Genomic DNA, 20,786 nt, shown 5'->3' on the forward strand with positions numbered 1-20,786 from the left:
GGACGTGTGCAGCCCTTACAGCAGGGGATGCAGCGGAGTGAGGAAAACAACCCCCAAAAATAGCAGCAGGTTTAACTCGGACAAAGCAGAAATCTGAAAAGCCATCGTGATGGCAAAGTCTGAGCTCTGCTCCAAATGGCTTTTGTCTGCAGCTTCGTAGCTTCTGGTCATGTGCTGCAGCAATCCTCTAAACCTTCTCACTCTGAAAACCAGACAAACAAAGGCCCTCTCTGCAGTAGCAGGGAACAGATTTATTTCTCTCTCTGTCTTTACGGTTCCTCAAATACAATAGGGACCTCTATTTGGGCTTGTTCCCTGAGACATGAGGGTAATACCAAATCTCTGTTGTCCTCATGCACCCACACAGACATGCCACTCAAACTGGACTGTTGGTGGGAGATGGGGCAAGATGAAGGCTGAGCCCACTCCTCCCCACCTACTGGAGCTCACAGGGGGCAGGTATGGCTCTGTCTTCTCCCCACACACGTGGGGCCAGAGACTTGGGCTGCAGTGGCAGGTGGATTTCTTGGCCTCGTGAACTTTGGATGATCCATATCATGTATTCCAGATGTTTCATAAAATGTTGGATGGTGTTTCTATTGCAGGTGAGGAGATGGAGGATCCACCAGTGTCTCCACCAACACATTCAATCATCAGACTGATGTGATGACCACTGGTGCTGGGCCCCTGCAGAGGGGCAAGGAGAGGAACAGGGAGTAAAAGGGGGAGAGCATGAATGGAGGGCAGTAGATTTTGGCTCCAAGAGAGCTCCTCTGGGCTCAGTTCTGATGTGCCCATGGGGCTCAGTCCTTGACAGCTGCTCAGGTGGTTGTCCTTGTGTACATGTGGCCCAGGGTGGGGAGTGTGGAGCCACAGGGTGGGTCACAGAGGAGGCAGAAGGGGGCTTGTAGGACTGTTGCACCTGCACAGCTCAAGCATGTAACAGTCCCTGGATGTCCTGCCCCGGACACAGTGCTGCCGGAGGGCAAGGCTCCGCCTCGCCCTGCTCCTTCCTGGCTGGCAAGCTCCATGGATTGCTGGTGGGTTGGCAACAGGTCATGTCCACATCCAGGAGGTCTTGCAGGCGTTTGGGAGGTGACACATGCCTCATTACCCCTGCTAGGACCCAGCATGTGACCCGGCACAGCCTCCGGCGAACAGAGCACTTTGTTCTGACCCTTTGCACTTCCCTGCAAACGAGCTGCCCTCTAATCCCCCCAAGGAGGGATTTTCCTCTCCCACTCCAGCTCCCTGTGCCTCAGTCCCCTCGGAGTGCGGTCCAGGGTAATCATTTACTGCCTGCCACAAGCCACTCCTTCGGACTTTTTCTTCGACCTTCAGACTGAATTGCCAAAATAAAAACAACGGTAGGGAGAGCAGTACATGCTGCTGCCCACAGTGGGAGCGTGGCAGTGCCTGCCTGCCCTGCTGCCAGAACTCAGGAGCCTCGTTCCCTGCACCTCGCTCTCTGCAGGTAATGCCCATTTCCTTTCTCTGGGATGACTGCGACTTTCCCTTCTTTTAATGAGTTCCTGAACCCCTTTGGGAGAAGCAGAGGTTTTTATGAAGGACTTGTCCCTTGCTGCCAGGAACCTGGCTGGCCTGTGAGAGAGCTGCTCCCTGGGGCCAGGAGCTGGAAGAGGAGGAGGGTTGAGTTCCAGCAGTGGGATGGCTTCCCAGCTGTGGAGAAATCCAGAGAGGAGACAAGCAACCTCCTTGCTCCCTCTGCAATCACTGTACTAGGTGAAAAGATCTCTGGCCCTAGCTGTGCCTCCCCCAGGAAACTGCCATCACAAGGAGCTTCCATCACCCTACTTGTCCCTGCAGCCCCACATCAGCTCACCTGGGTGAGGTGCCATGGGGAGCACCCACAGGTGCTTCTGACCAGGGTGATTTCAAGAGCTGGCAGATCAGCAGAGGTAGCTGGTGACTGACTGTGTGTGTGTGTCCCAATGTCCCTGAGCCACCTGCACAGGGAAAAGAGCCTTGGGCTGCACAGGGATTTGCAGCCAGCACTAGAAGGGTGAGATTTGCAGCAGAAATTCCAGGTTGTGTTGGCTGCAGTGTCCCAGACTGGGAGAATCTCTGAGGCTGGGTCTGGTGAAGCTCAGGGGTGCTGTGTCCAGCAGCCTTCTAACAGGGCATTCCCAAACCCCCACCAGCAGGACAGGGAGGGCTGTTCCTTCTTGGTGCCAGAGCAGGGGAACAGAGATGGGCTCAGCAGATTTCAGCACAGCTCTGCTGCTCTTGCACAGGATTTTAAGAATACCTTGAGCCCAGTTTGGACTGGGCTTTCCACCAGATCCAGTACACATAATTCTGCTGGAGACAATTTCCAGTAGTTGCTTCCCAGGATTTGCATGTGGATAAATAGGGGTGAAAACTAAATAGGGGTGGCCAACTCCAGCTCCCATGGAGTGGAGCTGGAGTTGGCCACTCTCAGGGATGGGGGATGGGGTTGGGACAGAGTAGGGCAGAGGGGTATTCCCAGGAATGCTGCAGCCACAAGCTTTTCTAAGGAACCCAGTGCTGTGCCAGAGGGGCCTGGGCAGTGCAGCTCTCTGAGCTGTCTCTGAGCTGCTAAGCCCTGCTCAATCAAGCCAGGAAACTGCCTCTTTGCCCTTGCCCCCACGAGGCTGGTCACACTTGAGGCTTGAGCTGTATGGGTGGTGGCCCTGACTGTGTGCCCTACATCAACTGACCTGTGCTGCAGGGGAAAAGAGGTGCTCACACCAAAAACCAGATTTTGGGTTTTGTGTTTAAGAAAGGCTCTAAAACACAAGCTGTAATGTGTCCTTAAGTGCTGCTGGGCAGGAGAGGAGAGGAGAGCAAGCAGGAGAGTTGCACCTTCTCCAAGGACAAGGCTGGCCAGGAAGGGTTCCTTACAGTCAGTCTGCTTCCAACTTCATGCTATTTATTTGCTGAGACTGTGTCTACTCTTAAAAGGTACTTGGGAACAAAAAAACTCCATCCAATTAATTTAATGGCAATAATAAACTTAAGAATTTATTCCTCAGAAGATGTAAAGGTTTTACAAGAAATCAGTCATGTTCTGACATGTTCATATTTGTAGAGACAGAATATTGCACAGAATGTTGCAAGAGTTGCTCAAACCCACTTTAGTTGTCCTTTGGAATAAAAACCTCATGCCCAGTGGCCTCCTTGTGGCTTCTGTCTCCAAAACATGGGAAACACACCAAAGGCAAAGCCTGAAGCAGAACCCTGGTTTTTTGAAGCTGAAAGAAAAATGTAGAGAAAGGAGGAAAGAAATACTTGCAGACCTTCAGCAGTCAGCAATAGTCTGTTTAGTTTTTCATGAATCCTCTCAAAATGAAGAAATAGGCTCTGACTTTTAAGGAACATCCTATCCCTATCCCATGGTATCCTATCCCATTCCATCCTATTTTATCCTAGCACTTAACCAGCAGAGGTAACTGAGTAGCCAAACATTTTAGGTCACCTTTCACTGCATGTCCCTGGAAACTTGCTTTGTGCTCTCTAGAGAAATATTTGTTTTAGTCTTATCTGGATCTTTCTTGCAATTTTGTTTGCTCAGGACTGTGTGGTTCCTCCTCAGTGATACTTTTATGATTATGGTTATGGATATTACTAGATAGGGAGATTAGGATTGCCTTTTCCTGCAAAATGGCACATAACATATTATAATACAGAGAGAGGGGTTATTTCTCTGTGTGTAGAGACAATGGGTTGGACCTGCTGTCCACTGGATGTGTCGTGCCCTGGAAATGTGCAAATGTGGCTTCCCCAGGGTGAATGGCACAAGGCAGGGACAGCCCTGACAGAAGGACCAGACTCAGCCAGGGAAGGACCACACAGCCCCTTCACCCATTATAGGGCTTGGAGAAGCAAAGGTAGCTTTCTTTCCTGAGGGTAAAAGAAAATGTTTCCAAGTGCAGGCAACATCTGAAGGCTCTGAGCTGGGCCAGTACAAATGGAACTGTGGCTAGGGCTTGTTCCCCCCATGGTCTGTCAGGAGATGTGTACAGAAGGGGTTAAGTTGCCTGAGAGCTGCTCCTCACCTCTGAGCCCAAGTCCAGCCGAGGTTTTCTTGACACATTGTGTTCTCTGGAGGGCAGGGAAACAGCAGCCTGGCACAGAGGACCAGCAAAGCTGACAAAATCCAGCTCTGACATCAGAAGGTCTCCAGTGTTTAATTTTGTGTAGGAGCGAGCGGGTTCTGGGCAGGGGAACGGGCCAAGGCCAGTGCTGTGTAAGGGGGTGTGGTCACGCCGGCAGCACCTGTAGGAACACGTGCCTGTGTGGTATGTGTGCCCTGCAAGCACTTCCTCATCCAGCAGCCCCTTTAGTGTGGCACTGATGTGGGCAAGGGGAGGTGTTGGGCGAGGGGTGAGAGCTGCTGCAGGCTGTGGCTGGCTGTGGGCACACAGTGCAGGGCAAGGGGCAAAGTTTCACCTCTCACACATGGGGAGGACTGCCCAGGTGGGCTGGACCCTGCTCACACCTGTTTGTCCTACTCCTGTCCTCCATCATGGGCACAGCTGCTTGCCCAGGACCCCTCCCCAGGGAAAGTCACGGAGCTCCACAGGGCAAAGCCCTTTGCAGCTGTCCCAGGACTCTGGTGGCATCTGATGTTGAATTCCCAGGTGAGGACCTGCCCTACACTGGGGATTTCCCAATGGGCTGTGTGTCCCTGTGCTCCCAGAGAATGTCTTCTCCTGTGCCAGGGAGCCACCACTGACAGGGCAGTCACCCTGGGTAAAAGGAGGATTAATTTGGTCTTAGTTCCTCATCAAAACCTCAAATCCTTTTCTGAGAGCAGAAACCTCTGAATTTAACAGTTTTAGTGTAAATTTCTCCTGTTGTACAGAAGCCAAACAGCCAACAAGTACTATCCAGCTCTCTCTCACTGCCCTCCATCTGCTGGTCCCACAGCAGTTTGCCACTGGAGCAGTGGCAGAACACCCTGGTGAGCTCCACCAAGCTGAGGGCTGTGTGGGTGATGGCCAGATGGGTGTCAGGGAGCCATCCCTGTGTCCCAGAGCTGTGCCTGGCTGGTGAGCAGCCAGTCCTACACCTGAAAGCTTATTTCTACTCTAACTTGTGTGTCCTTCACCTTTGCAGGAGGAGAAACATCTGTGTGCTCTGCTTCCCGAGGACATCCCGTGCCAGTGGCTGAGCTCCTGCCCCTGTTCTGGCTGGCTTATGTTCGTGGCCTGGATGGAGCCCTCCTCCACTGCCTTGGGCAAGACAAAGGGTAATGCTCCTGGCTGGCATGGGGTCACTAAGCCCTGGGAATGGTGAGGGCATGGAGAAGGCTTCCCCATGGAGGTCTTCCACCAGCGTTGGGCTGCAGAGCAGCTGGCAGAGGGCACAGTCCAATTGCACTCATTCCTGGTGGGATCCAGCTGGGTTCCTGCCACAGCCCTTTGCCAGGGCTCACCCTGCCCACCAAGGGCTGCACAGAGCTCAGCTCCCATGGGACACACAGGTGATCCAGGAGGTGTTTGTGTGCAATGAAGGGTGGCAGCTTTGCCTCACACACCTGGCCCTGAGCGACACCCAGTGCGTGCACAGTCCTTGAGTGTCAGTGACCCTCACAGAGAGGAGTAGGATGGACAAAACCAACCCAACATTACTTTGTCCATCAGTATATGTCATTAGATTAGGTATTTTAGCCATAACAACTTTCCTTACAGGATCCTTCTGCTTCCTCTTCTTTGGATAGAAAAGGGATTTTTAATGAAAGATGCCTTTTTCCATGGAAAATAAAATGAAGTGGATTTTGTTGATAACACCAAGGTTTTCATGAAAGAAACAAAAGCAGAAGGCATTGAGTAGAAAATGTCAGTTAACTGATGAAAGTATTGTCAAACTCCACTATTTCAATGCAAGCGGAGGCAAAACTGGAGAAAAGAAAAACGTATTAGGAGATATTCTTAAAAGCTGACAGTGCTGATAGCTCGAGGGTGTTGGGTAAGCAAAAAAATCAGGCTTTGACCTGAGAGAGAACAATATTTCAAGCAACATGCTGCTTCCCTTCCCTCGTTACACATGGAAACACGCACATCAGATGTTCCAGATGAATTCCTCCTGGCAGCTGTAGTCTGGCATGAAGGACCTGTCCCAAGGTGGCCAGCCCCTCTACTTCCCCCAGAGAATTCTGCCCACACCCCTGCCTTTAATTCCTTGCACCCCCCACTGAACTTGCTCTATAAGCTGCTTCCCTGCAGGGAGATTTTACAGGAAACTACAAGGGAAGCAAAAATTTTTAATGAAGATAGAGAAGACACCAGCCCTTCTCCCAGGTCCCCTTTTGCTCAGAGCTTAGTCTGTGCTCAATCAAATCCCCAGCCTTCTTCCCCTCCCTGGGTGTTTATGTTTGCAGTTAATAGTGCTGCAAAGCGCCAGCCTGGCTGCCCTGGCTGCAGCCACAGAGGACACTGGAAAGAGCAGCTTCTTCTGGGTTTGACCTGAACCAAACGACAGTTTTGACCTTCCTCTCAATTACAGGACAGTGGACAAATTTCCAGCTTACTAACGTGCAAAAAGGTTATTCAGAACACCTGAGCTGCCTGCCAGGATGTAATTTGCTCCTACTCACCACCTGCATCCCTCCCTCCTCCCAACAAAACTATCCCTCCCACCCAAATTCTGGCTCCTTGGGTATAACTAGCAGGTGTCTCTTCATCTTTTGCAGCTGGTCAGCTTTTCCTGCTTGCTTTAAAGGGTTCCTGGGTAGTAGTGGTATGATCATCCTGAGAGTCTGGAGGGTGATTGTGTTTAGGGGCTAAATGAACTGCTGTAGGAAAAGAGTCTATTCCCATCTGGGATTTAGGAAAGAGCCTGGTCTGTCAGGGTGGGCTGGTACAAGGATGGGAAGTGTGGGAAATGAGGGGTCTCTGCACTGCCTGGTTGGGGGCTGCTTCCCATGCTTCAGATCTCAGCCTCCACTGGGAGATGTGCTCCCAGGTATGTTTGATGCCTTGTTTTCTATTTTCAAGGGATTATTTTTTGCAGAGTGCTGCAAGCTTTGGCCACCTGCTGTTTTCTTTAAGTTTTTTGTGTAGTTTTTCTCTAAAATCTGGAGGGCTGTTTGCCTGTAGACTCCAGCTTGCCTAGACCCAGGGCCGCTTGGCTGGGTTCCTGCTCTGGTTTGCAGTGTCCCTGAGGTGCAGGGGAGAGGATCTGCAAAAGAAAATTTGGCAAGCCAGAAGCTCTGCAGAGGATGGCTAAGAAAGCCTCGTCAAGTGCAGAAGTGCTTTCAAGTCTTTTCCTAACCTGTTCTTGGACTTGCTGTGTGCAACTGTAGTGTCTCAATGGGAATGAAAGGGGAGTTCAGTGCTAGCTTGCAGCTATCTCTTAGATCTGTAGCAGGGGAAAACTTGTACCTTTTCCTTTTTCTCCTCAGTAAAAGCATGTGTTTGCAGGAATCCTCCTTCTGTGCTCCGTCTCTGAGCTGAAACTGGGGCATCTCCCCCTTTAGCTGAGAGCAGCCCCTGTGCTGGGTGGAAGCTGTGGGCTGCCTTAGGTGTCCCTCCAAACTCTGTGCTTCCTCCAAAGCATCTCCTGCTGTCCCTGTCAGGTCTCCTTGCCTCTCCATGCTGCCAGCCAGCCCTTCCCAGAGCGGGAGAGGACAAGGGACTTGCTCGAAGGGGTTTGCAATCTGGGTTATGTAGGAAAGGCTGCCGAGAGCGGTGACATCGGGGAGGAGGGTGGGAGGCAGCTCGCAGATGACGAGTCTGTGAGGTTGCCTCTCCGTGCAAGGTACGCGTTGCATTAGTAATGTGTTTGTAGCAAATAACGCTGGGCTAGCATGGGAATGTGGGTCACCACTGCCAGAACTGTGGAAGAGAGAGGGAGCTGCTCGTGCCGTGCTGGGAAGAAAACGTATGTTGCTGAGGGATGTGTGGTGGGGGGAGATTTATCTGCAGTAACTGCTCCAACTTGTAAGTAGCAGCTCTGCGTTGTGTGAGTGGGTTCCTGATGCCTGGGGGATTCCTCTGGCCGGGAGCTGGGGTGAAATGCTCTTTGAGGAGGGAGAGTGGGGTGCAGGGCGTGCGTTTCTGGTGTGGAATAGTCACATTGTATCGGGAAACTCCTGGACTTGCTTGCTGATGCTCTCTGTGGCCCTGGCCGTGCCTGGAGCATCCCTGTTGCACCAGCAGGCACAAGGAGGGTGCAGCCGGGCATGGATAACCAAGGATTCCAGCGTATTTTCATGACCTATTTCTAGTTCTGTTGTTCAGTGTGTGTGCACTCAGGAAATCTTTGTGCTTTAGGGGGAGTAGGGTTTGTTAGTGATAAGGAAAAGCCTGCTTGACTACTTGGGAGATTTAAACCACAAACTAACCTGGCTTTGAAGGTGAACTTCGGCTGGAGAGGGCAGCTCTGAACCTGAATAGAAAGTGATATGGGATGGGGATATACATATCTTAAAAACGTGTGTTGCACTTCAGTGCACAGGCTCTGGTCTCAGAGCAAGTCCGTTTAATCAAAAAGCTCTGTTGGAAAATGCTGCCCTTGGTCAGCAGGGACTTGTTGAGTGGCTTCAAGTCCAGCAAAGAAGCAGTGGAGCAGAATAGGGCTGATGGAAGGAAGCATGTACAGGCTGCCAGGCTGGAAGGGGTTCTTGCCTGCAGGTTGTGCAGACTTTGATAAAACAGGCTTGTCCAAATCCCTTGGAGCAAGTTGGGAACTTGTTCTGCATTATGTGCTCCTAGTAGATACCTTCAAGGCAGATGGATTTGTTCCTCTTGCTCGGCTATGTGCTCCCCAAGATGCCCAAGCTGTGACATCTCCATCTGTGCCTGAGTCAGTATTTTCCCCCTGAGTCTGGGATAGGAACAGTGGCAGCAAGCTGCCCCTGGACACAAACTCAAGCTTGTGGGGGTTCAGATTTGGAGGAAACAGGCTGTATACCTGATAGATAATAGTGAAGTGTAGAGCAGAAATGAGGTGATGGGTTGGGTTGCCCTGGCAAGAGGCTCCTGAGCAGAGGGTGGGAGCCTTCACTCCTCTACCTATTGCTGACAGTGCATCTTGGGGCTTGTCCACACACACCTGTGTGCCCTGCCCATTCCCTGTGCTGGCCTCCTCCCTGACCCTGAGTCTGGAGTGTGTGTTCCCTGCTCCAAACACAGCAGTGATGAGGTCCCTCTGCTGTGGCAGTGATATCTGGCCAGCCTGTCTAGCAGACTGTGGGACAGACGCAGCCCTGAGGCAGGTGCTGGATGACCTTCAGCAGACCTCAGTGAGTCAGGGAGAGCCAGGCTGTCAGGGAAAGAAGGACTATGCCCAGTGGGAGGAGATGGGCATTGATCTGTCTGGGTGCTGCCTGCATGCTGTTCCTGCTGGTGGGTGCCAGCTGGGACAGGCTCTTGTACCTACTGCAGGACAAAGTACGGACAAGGTCAGGGGCTCAGACCAGCCTGGTGTAAACTCTCTCACTGCATGATTTGTGAGCTTTGCTTTAAATTCCTGCATTCTCTTTCTTATCCATTCAGAAACTCTAAACCCACAGCTTGTTTTTTTGGCTCCTCATCAGAGCTGCACCTGGATCCCAGACCTGCTGGTGGGGCTGGTTCAGTGGCTCTCAGGGACACACAGGTCATTCTGCCTGGCAGACCTGAAGATCTGTGCAGTAAGGGCTCTGTAATGGACTTGTTTGCCTCAAAACTTATCCTACAAGCTCCTTGCCCAGTGGAAGGGGCTGTGGCAGTTGGTGCTGCTGATTCCTTGCTCTGTAGAGGAGCTATTCCAGGATGACAACTTGCTTGTGTCTATAAAGCCCCTTCTTTCTAGATGGACAGGGAAGTGTATGTTTCTGTATATATCTTGATTCTTTCTTGCCCTCCAGTAGCAGAACTAAGGAGCAAAACTGAGTCTTGAAATGATTTTGCTATCTTCTCCTAAGCAAAACAAGGAACTCCTCTGTACAGGTTGTACTTCTTGGGCTTCCCTTTTGCTCAGCCTGTGCAGCAGGGAGCAGGCTCAGGACTGCCTCTCTGTGAAGGGAGAAGTGATGAAGATGAAGAGTGGTGGCAACTGCCCACACGGCTGAGCAGCAGGGATGCTCCGTGGTGGGAATCCCAGCTTCTGGCACTGCCCATGTGTCCTTGGGCGAGTCACTCGCTGTGATGTGTGTGTGCTGGCTTACCTCCTGCAGGGCCCTGAAAGGTTTCATTCAAGTCCCTAATTACTCGCAGAGTCCTGAATGAAAGAGACAGTGGATGTGCCAAGTGTGTGACGCATCCCAGTACAACATCCTCCTTGTGAGCACTCTCCTTGTCCTCCCTGGGGATCCAGGAGTGGCTCAGGAAGGCTTGACAGTGGCGCTTTAGCCTGAGTCCTCTCTGCCATGGGAGAGGGTGTCTGTTTTGTGGCACTTATCCCTGTCCTGTGAGCTATTGAGGGCTCCTGGTGGGGCCAGGTGGGAAGATGTCCTGGTTCCTATAATTTCCTGGTTATTTTGGTATGTGAGTGGAAGGGGGAGGAGGGTGGCTGTGGAGAGAAGAGCAAGGTCAGTGAAGAACAAATGTGCCTCTGTGCACTTGTGATCACGCTGCCAGCTAATCGGGTTCGGTGCTCCAACTTCCCTCACAGAACTCATCAGGCACGGCCGGGAGAGGATAGAACAAACCATCAAGGCCTCCGGCTCCAGGCTCTGCTCGTAGTGAGTATGAAATACTCCCAGTGGGATGAGAGCCCTTTAACAGCTCAGCCCAATAACGCCTGCGCTGGCTGGGTGGTGAATGGAGCTGGCTGGCACCGGGCAGCTATGGGCAGTGTCCAGGGACAGCCGCCAGCATCCACTGCTGCCCGGCATCTCCTGCTGTGGACAGCCTGGCTGCACAGGACGGGGGCTCTGGGATGGCTGGGGGTCTGTGCCCGGTGGTGTGTGGGAGAAGAGAGAGGGAATATCCACAGGTGAGATGTGGGGAGGCTGGTGGGTCTTTGGGCCCCCTTTCTGGGAGTGGTAGGGTGGAGGGTAGCTGTGGCTGAGAGCCTTCAGAGCCTCCCTTGGTGGGGCTGAGCAGGAGTCAAAGCTCTCTGGGGCAGGGAAGAAGGGAATGGAGCTGCTAGTTATCTAATTCTGGCTTTTGCAAGGAACATGGGGGAACCCTCTAAACCAAAGAGGGGAATCCTTGGGGTTGTGGGGCCCACCCATTCCCGGTGATGCTTGATCAGGGTGAATCTGAATCAACAAGTGTTCAAGTCCAGCTTTTCCAGCCCCAGCAGCAGCTGCACTGGGTAGATAATAGTCTTGTGCTCCCTGGCTGCCATGTCAAGCTCCTCTTCCCTGCAGAGACAACAGCCCTGAGCTGTCCTGGCCTGACCTAGCCCAGGGGGAACGGCTCTGGCAGCTGCCCTCCTGATGGCATGTGGTGGTTGGACCCAGCTGGACTCTTGTGGCTGCCCTGTGGGGACACTGACTGGGTTTCAGGGCTGGGTGCTGCAGCATCACTGTCCAGTGGGGTGGGGTCTGGCCATGGCTAGGAGGGCTGTGACTTCACCTAGCCCTGCTGGGCTGTGCTGGTCTTCACATGTTGGTGTTCTGACCAGTTTCTGTTATTTCAAGTCAAGGACTAACTGGGGTATTTATATGCTTGTGCACCTATGATTTCTCCCCTGATTTCCTGTCAGCACCCTCCCACTGTTCCCTGCCTGCCCTGGAGTGTGAGTACCCCATTCCTTGGGAGTAGCAGTGCTATCCAGGGAGTGGGTAGGAAACTCAGCTGAGCCTTCCAGGGGTGCACACACTGGGGTCTGTGCTGCTCCCCGGCAAGTGAACAGTGTGAAGCTGTTTCTCTCAATTTTGTTTTCAACACTGACTTGCTTTTCTCTTCCCAAGTGCTGAACGAGTTGCTTTTTTAATGGATCGTTCCCGGAGCCCAGACAAAAGCACCCAGGTGAGATTAGGGCTCTGAACCAGCAAATCTTCACCTTTGAGACAAAAAGGGACTGGTGTCTGAAGATGAAAAACAAGGAGGAGAGCCTGCATTAGCCTGCTGGGAGTTTTACTGCTGCCTTGTCCCTGTGGGTGAGGCTGGGTGGACAAAATGAAGTGCCAAGGCTCTGTATAGCCTTTTGGACATGGCATAATGCTCCCAGGGGAGAGGAAGATTCCTGGGGAGCAGGAGGAGGAGGAAGAGTGTGTGTGTGTATTCCTTGTCATTGGGAAGAGAGAAGGGGTAGTTCTGTGGAGCTGGATGTGCAGAAGGCCACTTAAAGTGGCCTTACTTAAAAGTTTGGCAAAACAACCACTGTGTGTCTTGCTGATGGGTGTTTTTCAAAGGCTCTGTGTGAGGGATGCTGCATGGAGGGAGGGAAAGCACAACCTGCAGCATGGTCCCTGTGGCTAATGTTATTGTTATCTTCTCTAGCCTTCAACACCAACTGACAACATCAACCTTGGACCGTCTGCTAACCCCAAGTAAGCTCTCTGAAAAGCCAGGTAGGGTGTGGAGTGTGAAGAGATCTGGCAGGGGAATGCAGATGGTCCCTGTGTCTTGTCTTGGTAGTGTCTGCAAAAGTCCTAACAATTACATTTCTTGGCCTTTAGCACCATGTGTTACCAGTTCACCAGCTTTCAACACATCAGGCTGTAGCTGGTCCTTGTTATCATAATCATCCTCTCCCGTCTGTGTCTGTAGCCCTTTGTCCCATCTCTTTTAAGTAGTAAGGGAATATCTTCCTCAGCACAACTTCCTCCCTATCTTTCTCTAGAAAAATTGTGTTCTCTCTGAAGGTGTCACTTGTTCCTGACAGGTGCTTTCACCTGCTGCTGTGTTCAGAAGGTGGGTTGCTGAGGGATTACTCATGCTCTGCTGAGTGCACTGACACACACTGTGAATCCTGACCTGGCTGGGAGGGTCACCCATCCAGTGCCCTTTAATCCCTTTCACAAACACTCATCTTTCCAAGCAGGAACTCTGCTTTGATGGTAGTGTTGCTGTTGCGCGTTTCTCTCCCAGAAACATTAACTTGTTTTATTCTTGCCCAACAGTGCCAAGCCAACAGACTTTGACTTCCTAAAGGTTATTGGCAAAGGAAGCTTTGGAAAAGTAAGTGGGTTTGTACAGGTGGGCTGTAGCTTGGAAAGAAAATGTCATGCTAAAGGAGTTTCTAGCTGTGTCCTTTGCATGTCTCATGAGGTGTTTGGCCTGAGCGTGACTGAGACTAGATAAGCCCTGAGATAGGGTTTTCATGGTCCATTCTTACTGAGCTGTCCTGCCATGTCTCTAAGGACTGAAGAGTGAGGTGCTTTATGCTCAGGGTGGTGATGCCAAGGAGCAGTGCTTGAATCAAAATAAGCTTCAGACTTGTTCAGGTAGCAAAAGACCTCCAGACAAACCTATACCTGGGAGATAGCCTGGATCCACTTTAAATGGGACTGTCCCCAAATGCTCCAAAACTATTTTCTATTGTGTGTCTAAGTGATGTGTGTGGGGAGCTGTAGTGTGCATTTTTTCTGGCAATGAGAGTTCTGGGCATTCAGAGGGCTGGAACTTGGTCTTTAAAATTTTGTACCTGACCCTCTGAAGCAGCACTCAGTGTATAATCACCCACAAGAGTATTGAGCTAATGAGGAACCACTGACCAAGAGGCAGAAGGTGAAACTTGTGACCAGGACTTTTTGTTGCAGGTTCTTCTGGCCAAACGAAAGTGTGATGGGACTTTCTATGCTGTGAAAGTCTTGCATAAGAAAACCATCCTCAAGAAAAAGGAGGTATGTCTGCTTTCCTTGGGCACTTCTGTATGTAGTGGTCTGTGTATGAGCTATCCTGGTAATGCAATTGGGATAACTGGTGGCTGTCATTCATGTAGCTAATTCATAGGTTAAACATGGGTTTCTCTGTGCCATGGGAAGATGGAGAAGAACAGAGATTAATGGGTCAGATAGGAGGGAGCGGTTCCCTTTCTGGGGCTGGAAGTGACCCTGTTGTGCTCCCAGCCTCCACCTGCTTTGAAAACAGCAGTGAGCCCCTATGACAGACTGGGCTGGACTCTTGCCTGAGACACTAATGCCTTGTCTGTTTTTGATAGCAAAACCACATCATGGCAGAACGCAACGTGCTCCTGAAAAATGTCAAGCATCCCTTCCTTGTGGGACTCCATTACTCCTTCCAGACTTCAGAGAAGCTTTACTTTGTGCTTGACTATGTAAACGGAGGAGAGGTGAGTGCACTTACAGGCTTTATTTTCAATCCTCTGCTTGGTCCTTCACAAATGCACTGCTTTATTGCCTAAAACTGTTTCTTGTCAGAAGATAATCCTGTTGAGGTATAATGCTGCTTTGACTGCTGGCAAGGAGCAGCCAGGAACACCTGGCATGCTACTGCACCTGTACAGTGAGTGAAGATCTTGCTGGCTAAGACCTGAGTCAGATGATTCCCAAAGTAAGGATGCTGAGAAAAGTGTGTGTTAGGGGTGTTTTAAAGTCTTTTGGAGAGGGTGGTCCCATGGTGTAATGGAGAGCACTCCAGACTCCAAATCCCAAGGTTGTGAGTTCAAGTCTCTGTGGGAACCACCCTGGCAGTTCAATGTCTCCCTGCCATCCTATCCTGTCGGATCTCAGATGCTCAGCAGGGTCAGTCCTGGTTAGTACCGGGTGCTGTGACAGTCCCGAGGACTTCACTGTTACTGTCCAAGCTCGCTTGGCCGTGGCAGATGGACCTCAGGACTTAAACGGTGGGGCCAGTTCTGTGCACGGTGTGCCTCACCTAAACAATCCACTGCACAGGCTGGAAGGGCACACCCACATGGGGAGAGCTCTTCCTAAATCTTCGTTCACAAAGTTTGGCCGTACATACATACAAAATCCTATGGAGAACACCAGAAATACTGATAGTGGTGAGCTTTAGGCAAAACCCACCCATAGGCGGGCTCTGGGTCAATGTCTAGTTCTTGGGTGATACCACACAATTTTTATAGAACTTTTTCTGTGCTATAGAAGCTTATCATTTTCATCTGTCTTTCTGCCATCTGAAACTGGCCAGGATATACAGTTATAATGGATATCTTGCCCAAATAGAGTTCATGTTGGGGATCTTCTTGTGTTCAACTCTCTGCATGTACCTCTTCTTTAGGCCACAATCAGCCATAATCACTCTAATCAGCCTGTGGGCTGTAGTAAGTGAGGAGCTTAACTAGATCAGCAGAGGAGTGGGGTTTTTGAGAATTAATTATTCATTTTGGGGAATGAAGAGGACAAGCAAAACATTTTGTAGGAAGCTCTTTGGGTTGCCGGAAGTTTCTTGGTTTGGGCTCATTTGGTGTTGTTTGCATGCTACTTGCTGCAAAGTAGTTTTCACTTGAGTAGCTGGTTTTCAGCCTTGTTCCAGATAGCCTTCAGTTATTCAGAGAAATGATCAACCCTCTCCTGTCTGTAGCTCTTCTTCCACTTGCAAAGGGAGCGCTGTTTCCGTGAACCCCGGGCCCGGTTCTACGCTGCAGAAGTTGCCAGTGCAATTGGGTACCTGCATTCTTTAAACATCATTTACAGGTAAGGCACATGGGAAGGGCAGGGCCACCACCTGTGCCCAGCAAGGTTGTGTCAGTGCTGAAGAGGGAAAGGGCTTCACTGGGGTCCTGCAATATGTTCAGGACTGAAGTAGCTGAAGAATCTCCTACCCCAGACAAGACTGTGCCGCTGGCACTTGAGGGATGTTCTCTGCATGGGCAATAAATACTCCCAGACTGATGGTGGGAAGGAAATGGAATGGTTAAATGTAAAGACACAAAATAAACCTGGCTCATAAGTAAGAAATTATCACTCTGGAACAATTTATGCATGGAAATGCAGGCTAACACCTGATTCTATATGACAGCAGCCTTTCTGTGTTTGCATGTGTATATGTGATGGGAATATGCACTTTGTGAAGGACTTGGTGATCTGGATTGGGAGGCTTTCTTAGCTAATGCTGTTTCAGATCCATGTTTCCTAAATATCTGGCAAAATCTGCTCAAACAGCACTTTTTTTCTTGCAGGGATTTAAAACCTGAGAACATTCTCCTGGATTGCCAGGTATATTCACAGCTCGTGCTGTCTTCCTTCTGGCTTCAAAAGCATCAGGACTACAAACAGAGGGCTGTGGTTCTGCAAGCTGGGCTATGACTCACATTGTGGCATGGATTTTGTCTGTCTGCCCCACTGCACTTCTGTGCAGATCCTGGAAGAGGGACTGAGCCTGCCCTCTGCAGAATTGCACATCTGGGGCCCTTGGCTCACTCCCAAAAGCTGGACCTGACTGTGGGCAGGGATCAGGGAGTAAAGAGCAGGTCACTGCTGCTCTTCTGGTGGACAGCACTATTAAACTGCCTCTGGGATAAAGCAGCAGCAAAGTATAGCAGTGCTGGATGTCTTTAGTTATCCAGTTGTAGACAAATATAAAAAATAAAACTAAATTCTAGCCTCTACTTTCTCTATAGGCTCCTGGACCCCTTATAGAATGTCCATAAGGGGAGAGAGGGGAGACAGATGAGCAGTGGGGAACTAAAATCCATAGGAGATGTAATGGGAAGGCAAATAATTGGAAATCCTGTCTCCTCTTTAGGAAGAGTGAGCCAAGCTGAAATTTCTCTCTTCTTTAGGGACACATAGTATTGACAGACTTTGGACTCTGCAAAGAAGGAATGGAGCAAGAGGAGACAACTTCTACTTTCTGTGGCACTCCTGAGGTACAGCATGTGCTGGGGATTTGCTGTGACTGGGGGCTCAAAGGGAAAGCCTTGCTGCTCTGGGTCTTGGCATCTCAAAATATGGGCTTTGTGAATTAGGGCCTTTAAGGTTGTTGGCCTGAAATTGGAGTTCAAGCAAGGCCTTCCTTACTTGGCACAGATGGTTTTATCTGTAACAGCAGAACTCTAAAATTGCTGTGCTATCAGGGGCAGGGATCCCTGCCCTTGGAAATGGCCAGACTTGTGAAACTGCAGCTGTTTCTGGTGTCTGTGGAGGCACCCATCGACCCTGGGAGCCTGTGAGCAGGCTGTTTACCTGCTCCAGTACTCTGGAGCCGCAGAACAGGGAGCCTGCTGGTACTGACATGCATCACACCTTGCTGTGCTCCCCTAAGTGTTGTAGGTACACAGGATCTGCAGAATGCCCTGTGCAGAGGAGAGGAGCAGGCTCCCCTCTGGATGTGAGCACTGCTCAGAGGGGAAGAAATGTCCTTTCTCCAATGTGCCCCAGCTAGGTTTTGTGAAAACCTGTCTTCAGTTTGGCTTCTTGGAGTTTTCTTTCCTCCTTTCTGAGCTGGGGATTTTGGTAACATTTCAGCCTAGGTGATGTACTTGTCCTGCTGCTCTTACCAGACAGCTTAAAGAAGGGTCTATAAACAGGACACCTTCCAGTATTCAAGCTCAGCAGAGGACAGGAATTTTCCTCTGTTTTCAGTGGTGAGCCTCTTATGCAATAGCACAGCATGAACCAAGCAGGAATGTTTGAGCTTTGTTTTCTAGTTTTGGTGTGTTGGTGTTTTCCTGTTCTAGACACAGCCTGATAGGACACAGATAATTCTGTGGGAGGCTGTTTATTCTGCAGACTGCTCAAGTTCTTGCCTGTTGCTCCTTGGTGGTGGTTATTGGTAGTTTTGCTGGTTTTGGAGAGATTTTTTGGGACTGAAAACTGTAGCTTTTTCAAAACCACAGGAGCCTCTTAGAGATGTGATATGTCAGTGGAGGACAGGTTTTCTGGTTGAATTGTGGTGAGTGGCAAATCCTTGAACAAGTCCTCTGTAGGAAGAGAACTTTCTGTTACCTGGAAGAACACTTTGGGGGATTTGGTAGGTGTCTTTCAACCCCATTGCTCCAAAGCAAGTGGAGAATCTATTAGATCACAGTAGGAAGTGCACCTGTGAGATTCCTAATGTATTTGCTCAGCTTGAGCTGTAGCCAGATTTGTGACTTACATGGGCAAAGCCCTTCCTTTATAGATGGACTCAAATATGTCCTTCTGACTTCTCAGTACCTGGCTCCTGAGGTGCTAAAGAAGCAGCCCTATGACAGGACAGTAGACTGGTGGTGCCTGGGAGCTGTCCTCTATGAAATGCTGTTTGGACTGGTAAGTTTAGAAATGGTCTGTCTTACTTTACGTGGCAGAGAACTTATTTTCAAGAGCTGTGGTGTGAGGTTGGTCTGATGTTCACATAGTACCTGACAGATGGCTAAACCCCGAATAATATGACCTGATTTAATCATACCATTGCACTTTTGAGTGCAGATGTGGCAGGTCTCCCTTGTCTACTCACTGCAGGACTCATTTTGATCTGCAATGTGTAGTTCTTGTGGTAGCTCATGTTTTACCTGGCTGCTTCTCCTCTCTTTCAAATTAGCCTCCTTTTTACAGCCGAGATGTGTCTCAGATGTATGACAACATTCTGCACAAGCCACTCCAGATCCAAGGAACCAAGACTGTGGCAGCTTGTGACATCCTCCAGGGACTTCTCCACAAGGATCAGAAGAGGAGGCTGGGTGCCAAAACAGACTTTGTAGGTGGCCTCCACTGTGATCAGGAGTGAAGGATGAATGGGAAACTTTTTTCTATTCTGAGCCTTTCTTTCATAATAACAGCACTGCCTTGGAAAAAGCTTTCCATGCTGTTTGTCTCCACCCTCCTGAAAGGGGCATATGGGGTGGACTTGGATTTCCAAAGGGAAAGGAGTGGTGCCAAGCTAAGGATATCAATGTGTGATGGGCCATTTCCCTTCAAGGGATTACTGGACCATAACCCTCCTGTATTAAGGATTTGTGGATATGGGTATGTGGTAACTCCAAGTCCTGCTTCAACTGCTTAATGCTGTGAGACCAGCTGGCAGGTGCTGGAAAAGGAGGGCTGGTAGAAGGCTGACTTTCCCCCCTACTTTCTATGCAGCTGGAGATAAAGAACCATGTATTCTTCAGCCCAATAAACTGGGATGATTTGTACCACAAGAGGATTACCCCTCCATTCAACCCCAACGTGGTAAGTGGTGTTTCTGTTGTCTGCTGTGTAGTGGTACAAAAGGGACCCTCTCCAGCATTGAGTGTGCCGAGGTGTGTGTTGGGAGCTGTAAATGCAGTGCTGATGGCTGTGGTGGGAGAGCAGCTGTGTTGGGCTGTCTGAACACAAGCAGCTGGGCTGTGATCATTCAGTGACTGTGTGTCTCTGCTCCTTGGCTCAGGCTGGTCCAGCTGATCTGCGGCACTTTGATCCAGAGTTCACCCAGGAAGCGATCTCTGCCTCCATCACCCGCACACCCGACCTGGCAGCCAGCAGCTCCAGTGCCTCAGATGCATTTTTAGGATTTTCTTATGCACCAACTGAAGAGGACATCTAAGTTTTACAAAGGCTTTGAGAAGCCAGATTTTAAATGAATGGGGGTTTATGTTTATTTTCTTGGTTTTTTCTTCTTTTTTTTTTTGAGAGAAAGGATTTTGTTCTTTGCTCATGGTTTAAGGAAATTGGGACTAATACACTAACTGGCTGGGATGGAACAGAGCTCTTAACTTTTGCTGTTTGGTGGATCTCCTCCTAAATGGCTGTTCCCCTAGCAGGGAAAGTGGGACACTGATTATGATTTTTCCCCTGAGTGTCTTGTGCTATCTGGCAGAATTGTATTCACCCCGTGGTTATATTTATGGTTGAGGTACGTGCCATCATTCACATCAACAGCCAGGTCCCTGTAACTGGCTATATTTTCCTTTATTTTGTTTGTTTTTTTTTTTTGGTGGAGTTCAGCACAGATCTGTCCAACTGCTTTTCCCACCCACTCAATAGAGAAGGGAATTCTTCACAGCACCATAAACAGTGGCTTCTTTCCTTTGAAGTAGACTGTGTCACTTGAGCCACTCATCCTGGACTGTTCATCAGGTATTGCTCCAAAGGCAGCTGTAGGTCTGCAAATCCTGAGCTGTACTTGTGGCCTTTGGTGCCAGCCAGTCCCTTCCCAAGGTGAGTGGATCATCTCTGTGGTCCAGGATTGGGATGCTGCTGAAGCAACAAGGAGGCTGCTCTGGAGGAGCCAAGGTGTGGGAGGAAAATTCCAGCTCCAGAGGTGTAGGGAAGAGGCTGAATTGCTTGGAAAATAAAAATAACTTCGTCTCTGAACCCTGCTTGGGGTGGGGGCTGTTTTCACAGCATGTGCTTGACTTGGAGCACAGGACAGTGCACAGCACAGCAGGGCCAGCTGAAAATGCCCATCACTGATGTAGAACAGTTATTTATTCTGCCTTAATTTAAATGCTGGGGTATTCATTGAATGTCACTTTCCACTTATTTTCTTTTTAACCTATTTGTTTTGCTGCTGCATGGAGAGAAAAAAAAGGGGCTCTGAGCTTCTACTGCACCACAGGGATAAATAAGGGGCTTTCTACAAGTGGTGTGATGCTCACGCTGTGGGCAAGCTTGTGATGGAACCATTTTTTTTTATTGGACTTTATCTTGTATATGCTGAAGTTATGGTTTATATTAAAGTGAAAACACTGCCGTGCTCCCATGGGTGTCCTGGATGTGAGGGGGACAGCAGGGTTGGGGTTTGTGCTGAGCACTGGGCTGCACCCAGAAAGTCACTAAAACGTCGGGCTTTAAGTTTAAAGAGGAACACACAGGCTAATCCCAGAATTATAAGGTGGGTTGCGTTAGAAGGGCTTTTAATGCTCTTCTTGTTCCACCCCATTCCACTATCAGAGCTTGTTCCAAGCACCGTCCCAACCTGGCCTTGGACCCTTCCAGGGCTGAGGCAGCCACGCTTTCCCTGGGCACCGTGCCAGGGCCTCCCCATCCTCCCAGGGCAGAACCTGCAGGTGTCAGGATTGCGATTTTGGGG

At 50.0% G+C, this 20,786-nt stretch overlaps 1 protein-coding gene across 2 annotated transcripts; it reads left to right on the forward strand.

Moving 5' to 3' along the window:
- Positions 1-1,352: 1,352 nt before the first annotated feature.
- SGK2 (serum/glucocorticoid regulated kinase 2) lies at positions 1,353-20,451 on the forward strand. 2 transcript variants are annotated; one of them, XM_071572858.1, is made up of 15 exons: positions 1,353-1,474; positions 5,104-5,236; positions 10,585-10,654; positions 11,834-11,891; positions 12,366-12,415; positions 12,989-13,046; positions 13,628-13,711; positions 14,029-14,160; positions 15,375-15,487; positions 15,973-16,009; positions 16,576-16,662; positions 17,948-18,043; positions 18,315-18,470; positions 18,854-18,943; positions 19,143-20,451. In XM_071572858.1, exons 2-15 carry the CDS (start codon positions 5,185-5,187, stop codon positions 19,296-19,298), a joined length of 1,239 nt encoding a protein of 412 aa, XP_071428959.1. In that variant the 5' UTR covers positions 1,353-1,474; positions 5,104-5,184; the 3' UTR covers positions 19,299-20,451. The 2 variants fall into 2 exon arrangements, with proteins under 2 accessions (XP_071428959.1, XP_071428961.1); XM_071572860.1 differs by lacking the exons at positions 1,353-1,474; positions 5,104-5,236 and adding an exon at positions 6,613-6,951.
- Positions 20,452-20,786: the final 335 nt, after the last annotated feature.

This window comes from Pithys albifrons, chromosome 18 (assembly GCF_047495875.1).
Source record: "Pithys albifrons albifrons isolate INPA30051 chromosome 18, PitAlb_v1, whole genome shotgun sequence".
Taxonomy (NCBI): Eukaryota; Metazoa; Chordata; class Aves; order Passeriformes; family Thamnophilidae; genus Pithys; species Pithys albifrons.

Bases quoted from the DNA above. Each gene is read 5' to 3' on its own strand.
- SGK2 (XM_071572860.1), top strand. From the start codon at position 6,774: ATGAACTGCTGTAGGAAAAGAGTCTATTCCCATCTGGGATTTAGGAAA. The intron at 16,010-16,575 runs GTATATTCACAG...TCTCTTCTTTAG, and splicing joins ACATTCTCCTGGATTGCCAG to GGACACATAGTATTGACAGA. The intron at 18,044-18,314 runs GTAAGTTTAGAA...CTTTCAAATTAG, and splicing joins ATGAAATGCTGTTTGGACTG to CCTCCTTTTTACAGCCGAGA.